At 47.6% G+C, this 5781-nt stretch overlaps 1 protein-coding gene across 1 annotated transcript in view; it reads right to left on the reverse strand.

Annotated features, from left to right (window-relative positions):
- ATP1B3 (ATPase Na+/K+ transporting subunit beta 3) overlaps nucleotides 1-5781 on the reverse strand; it is a 17505-nt gene that overhangs the window by 1431 nt on the left and 10293 nt on the right. The window contains exon 5 of the mRNA XM_027765875.1: nucleotides 2208-2294. Within this exon, the coding sequence (XP_027621676.1) occupies nucleotides 2208-2294 (87 nt within the window). The remainder of the gene's footprint in view (nucleotides 1-2207; nucleotides 2295-5781) is intronic.

The raw sequence follows: 5781 nt of genomic DNA on the forward strand, positions 1-5781 counted from the left end.
CAGAAAGTGAAAAACCCCCCCCCCGGGGGGGGGGTGGCCACGCTGCAATCCCTTCTCCTCCATTGTCCTCTCTGGATTTTCGCATGCACACACACATGCCCGGCATGAGTTTAAGTCACCAGGTCTGGGACTTGAATCACGGTCAACTACGTGGGAGTCCAGCGACATAGCCATTATGCCAACTGCTGGTCCCACTGGCTTATCTTTTGAAACTTTCCTTTGGCAGTGGTTTCAGGCTTGTGTGGGTGTGTGCCCAAGATCCCGACAGGAGAAGGGATTGCGGCGTGGCCGTCCCCCCACTCTGGGGGATGATTTCTCGCTTTCTGTCTCTCTCTGTTTTTCTGGTGAAGTGCGTGTTTCCTACTGCAAAAATCTCTCAAAAAAAAGTATGAGACCGGCAGATGGCATAATGGTTACATCACTGGACTCCCACATAGTTGACCACGGTTCAAGTGTCAGACCCAGCAGCTTAGAAATCACACTGGGCGTGTTTGTGTGCATGGCCAAAATCCCAAGAAGAGAATAAAGAGGGGATTGTGGCGCGGCGATCCCCTTTGGGGGTTATCTCTCACTTTCTTTCTGTTTCTCTGGCAAGTGCACACACCCTATAGCAAAAATCTCTCTCAGAAAAGAAGTATGTGTGTGTGTGTGTGTGGGTGTGTATGTATGTATACATACACACACACACACACACACACACAGTATAATACAGATTTTATGAAATGATACATACATATATTTCAAGAAAAAATATGAAAGAAGTTACTCTTGTCAGGTCATAGAATGTTTTTTTCTTTAGTATTTTTCTGCTTTCTCTAAGCATGAACTACTTTTATAATGAAAGAAAACGGTACGGCTTTTTTTTTTAAACAATTATTTTATCAATCAATCCATCAATCATGAGTTTGCCAGAGAGAGAGGGAGAGTGAGAAAGCAAGCCCCAGGTCCAGGACTCGAATTTTAGTTGGCCATGTGGAAATTCCAACACCTCAAACACCATGACACCTGTTGGCCCACTAATTTTTTTTTTTTTAAAGAGAGATTTTTGCTATGGGGCACGTATGCTCGCCAGAGAGAGACAGCGAAGACAAAGTGAGAAATCACTCCTTTGGGGCGCTGACCACACAATCCCTTCTCCACCATTCTCTCTGGATTTTGGGCACGCACACACATGTGCCTGGTGTGAGTTTCAAGCCACCAGGTTCGGGACTCAAACTGTGGTCAGACATGTGGGAGTCCAGTGGCCTAACCACTATACCTGCTGGCCCTGGTCCAGCGGACTCTTCAACAACATGGGTTTGAACTCTGTGGGCTGACTTATATGTGGACTGTTTTCAATGGATATTGTAAATGTATTTTCTCCTTTATGATTTTTGTTTGTTTTTATAACTTGATTTGAAAGTCAGGGGTTAGCGCTCATCCACACTGACAAACGTGGGCTGCTTCACGAATCTGTGCCATCTCCCCGCAGGGTTACGCTCGTCCTGTCATTCCAGCCTGGGTGTACGTGCTGCCGAAGCCAGCGCTGTGTCTGGTAAACGCCCTTTCTCCAGCGTATTGTAGGAACGCAGGATACGATGCACGTGACGTACAAAATGCAGTAACCAGCTGTCACCAGTGAGGCTTTTGGCCAACGGTAGACTCCTAGTTCAGCTGTAGGGAAGCCACGAGTTCCACACAGATTTCTGACTGCAGGAGGGGTTGGTGTGCCCAACTCGCACCTTGTTCAAGGGTCAACCGTATTTGTATTTGAAAATAGCCACCCGGTAATGTACCTCCTTTGGTTTTGTGGCCTGGACTATAAATGCTGGATCTCCACTTGCCATAGATTTTTTTAGCCAAAGAGGGGGGGCAGGTTTTGTAGAGGGTGAGGTGCTGGACTCCCACACACTCGACCGGTCTGAGCCCCAGACCTGGTGCCTTGAAAACTGTGCCAGGTCCGTGTGCACACATGCCCAAATCCCAACAGGAGCCTAGAGGAGAAGGAATGTGGCCTGGCTGTGCAGGGCTGATTTCTCATTTTCCTCCTATGTCTCTCTCCGGCGAGCACACACACCCTAGGGCTAAAAGCTATTAAAGACAAAAAGCCAATCGGGGTGCACAGACCACACGGGGCATGCGCTCCCTGCCCCAGACAAGTCTCACTCCCACACAGACACTCCGGGTTCCCGAAAGAGGACGTGTTCCCTAAGAACTTCTATACTTACGTGAAGTTTTTTCCCGTAATATGGAAAATATTTTAAGTCTATAACTCCAAGATTAGGATAGGTGTTTAAAGCTGGTATGTATTCACCCTGAAATTGAAAGCACAAGAAACCCTATTTAGATCACCAACATTTTTTTTTTGTCAGGAATGTGTTTATAGCTAAAACAGCCTCCATTGAGAACAGTTTGTGAAAACAGAATGGTCCAAATACATTAATTACAGGTACATTTTTGCAAAAAAGCTTAACTCGTAGAGCTGCCAGGGCTGGGATTCAAACCATGGTTGGCTAGGGACCAGCAGTTGCAGTAATGGCTATGTGGCTGGACTCCCATGTAGTTGACCGCGGTTCGAGTCCCAGACCCAGTGGCTTAAACTCATGCTGGGTGTGTGTGTGTGTGCGTGACCAAGATCCCGAGAGGAGAATGGAGAAGGGATTGCGGCATGGCCATCCCCCCTGGGGGGTGATTTCTGGCTTTCTGTCTGTCTCTCTCTATATCTGTCTGTCTGTCTTTTAGACAAATGCACGCACCCTAGAGCAAAAACCTTTCCCCAAAACAAAACAAAACAAAAACCAAACAATAAAAACCATGGTCGTCTATATGGGATCTCATTCCTTCAAGCACTAGGGCCTGGCACCAGCCCCGAATGGGCCTAATCTAATGACTATAACCCATGCTGAGCAGATAGCAAAGAGACCACAAAGACTAAAGTCAGTGGTCGAGTCACTAAGCACCAGTTAAAATATTACTAAGCACCAGCAGGTAGTGTAGAGGTTAAGGCACTGGATCCTACACGGCCAACTTCAAAGTTCGAGTCCTGGACACAGCAGCTTGAAAAATCACACTGGGTGAGTGCTTCCCCCAAATCCCGAGGAGATTGGAGGAGAAGGGATTATGGCATGGCCACTTTCCCTGGGGGGGCTAATTTCTACTTTCTCTCTCCCTTTGTCTGTCTCTGGCAAGCGCACATACCCTATAACCAAAAAAAAAAAAAAAAAAAGAAAAATAAAACCAAAAAAAGGCTAAACGCTTGAGTTTTGGATTTGAATAAACCGATTTTTGTTTATTTTTTAAATTATTAATTTAATTTGTTTATTATTACTCTTCAGTTTGACCAGAGAGAAAGAGAGAGAGAAGGAAAGTGAGAAAACCAGCCACCCAGTCTGGGCCTTGAACCACAGTTGGCCATGTGGGAGTCCAGCACTTTAACTACCATGCCTCTTGCTGGCCCCACTAATTTTTACTTTTGGAAGTACACACTTAGTACAGCCAAACTAAGCAGCCACTCTGAGTAGAAGTCCTTATTCTTATTCCGTGATCATAAAGGTCGTGTGCTCAGGGCCACCCAGGTGTGACCGTCTCAATGCTTACCTGTTCTCCTTGGTTCCTAAAATCGTAATCTTGGCAGGCTTTTCCTCACACTCCTATTTTGTGCCTTCTGTTTAATACTGGGTTGTTGGAAGAGGCGTGATGTATTTTTTCCACATTTTTCTATGCAAAAATACACCATGACTTTCCCAATGACCCAGCAGACACTTACACACTGCCAACTGTGGAGGTGCGTATGGGAACAGTGAGCAGACGCTGAGAAGCACACGTGTGCCGACTGCCGAGCATGTGAGCGGCATCCTGTGTGCAACTAGCGGGACGAGCTCCAATAATCTACGAATGGGCACAGCCCACTGAAGACAAAGCTGAAACAACGTGCTTTCTGTCGCACGCTCATCATCTGTGAAGGATGCGAAGCGCACAAATCTCATATTCTAAGCAGTGGTTATCTCTAGGTAGTATTTATTCTTTCCCCTTCTGCATTTTTCTAAATTCTCTAAAACGAACAATTAATTTTAGTAAAAATGGAATACTGGAAAATTCATAGGACATGCATACACAAATATTACACCTTTTGCAGGTATCACCTTCTGAACTGATACGCGTTAAAAGGCCAGCTCTAAGCGCATGTCTATCACCAGGATTTGTTTCAGGACACTTAACTTGTAAAAAGCAGTCAAAGGAGATCAAACTTAACACAAGAGTGTCAGGCACAGGGACACATGACTGTCATCCCAACCACTCAGGGCGCTGAGGCGGGAAGATTATGAGTTCAAGGCCAGGCCGGGGTAAACAGCAAGCTGCTCTCTCAAAAATATAAAACGAAAACCACAAAGCAAGACAAAATACCCATAAAACACAAATATGCCAGCTAAAATATCTAACCACTGCTTGGGACAGACAAACTGCCAACCAACACTAGCAATTACGATGAACGTGACGAATGCCTCCCCCTGCTCCCCAGGCCACCCTTCTAAAATGTACGGCCTCTAGCCAGTGACTCCCTGTGTCTAGCCTAGGAGTACGACGTGGCTTTACAAACGTTTCTTCCAACTGTGTATTGTTCTAAATCCAAAAAAGTTCTACGGCAAAACAAAAGCCCGCCCAGTGGAATGACTCTATGTACTTTCCACGCATCTCCCTGAAGCCGTGGAGGCAGCAAAATGAAACCTGGTCGTCAGAAGCAGCCATGCTCCTCGGGGTGGGGAGCCTCTCTCCGTTTCCCCGCCTCCGCCACCCCATCCAGACGGTCTCCACAAGTCCGCGTGGTGACAGCAAACAGGTCTCCAAGGACTCTACTCATTTCAAAGAGAGCCCCAATGCTGACGGGTGTGACGGGCACGAGAAGGCTCTGACCAGCAGACGAACGGCAGTTTAAGAGGCAGCATCCAGAATTACTAGTAAGACGTGATCTCCTTGAGTAAGGCTAAGAAAGACTGACGCTTAAAACGCTACCTGGAGGGAACCAGCAGTTAGCGTAATGGCTATGTCGCTGGACTCCCACGTAGTCGACCGCGGTTCGCGTCCCGGACCCGGTGGCTTAAAACTCACGCCGGGTGCGTGTGTGTGCGTGCCCAAGATCCCGAGAGGAGAATGGAGGAGAAGGGATTGCGGCGTGACCATCCCCCCTGGGGGGTGATTTCTCGCTTTCTGTCTCTATGTCTCTCTCTGTCTGTCTGGCGAGCGCACGCGCCCTATAGCAAAAAAAAAAAAAAAAAAAACCTCTCCAAAACGCTACCTGGAAAACAGAGTTTTCCTTATCTAGAGGTAAAGGATGGATGCGACTGGGAGTCAGCTTTCACGTGGGTCATTAAGTCGTTAAGGCCATAAAGCAGGTAACAGAAAAAGCCTCCATGACGGCTGCGTATTTGTATCTTAGAAGGAGCAGAAGCCCTCTGAAGCCTCTGTCCACGCGGTCACGCCCTCGTGCTGTCTGTCGCAGTGCCTGACATGGCCACCGCAGTCCTGGTAACAACGTCACACACCCCAGCAGGGCGGAATCTGCGTGGGAGCGAGCCCCTGGCTGCCCCGGTGCTTCGTGCCTGAATGGCACCGTCGGCTGCGGGCTGCGGGCTGCGTCCTGCGTGTACTTACGCTCCGATTAACAGCTATTTCTCATGTCACAGAATCAACCAACATGGAACATAAACTGTAAATGAGAGGAAATAAATGGCTAAATGGACAGGGGAAACAGGCTCAGTTAAACGTGGCTCTCGGTGACACTCTGGCTTTTAACCCGTTTCCTGC

The sequence above is a fragment of the Tupaia chinensis genome, unplaced genomic scaffold (genome assembly GCF_000334495.1).
Source record: "Tupaia chinensis unplaced genomic scaffold, TupChi_1.0 Scaffold139833_1, whole genome shotgun sequence".
NCBI classification, from domain to species: Eukaryota; Metazoa; Chordata; class Mammalia; order Scandentia; family Tupaiidae; genus Tupaia; species Tupaia belangeri.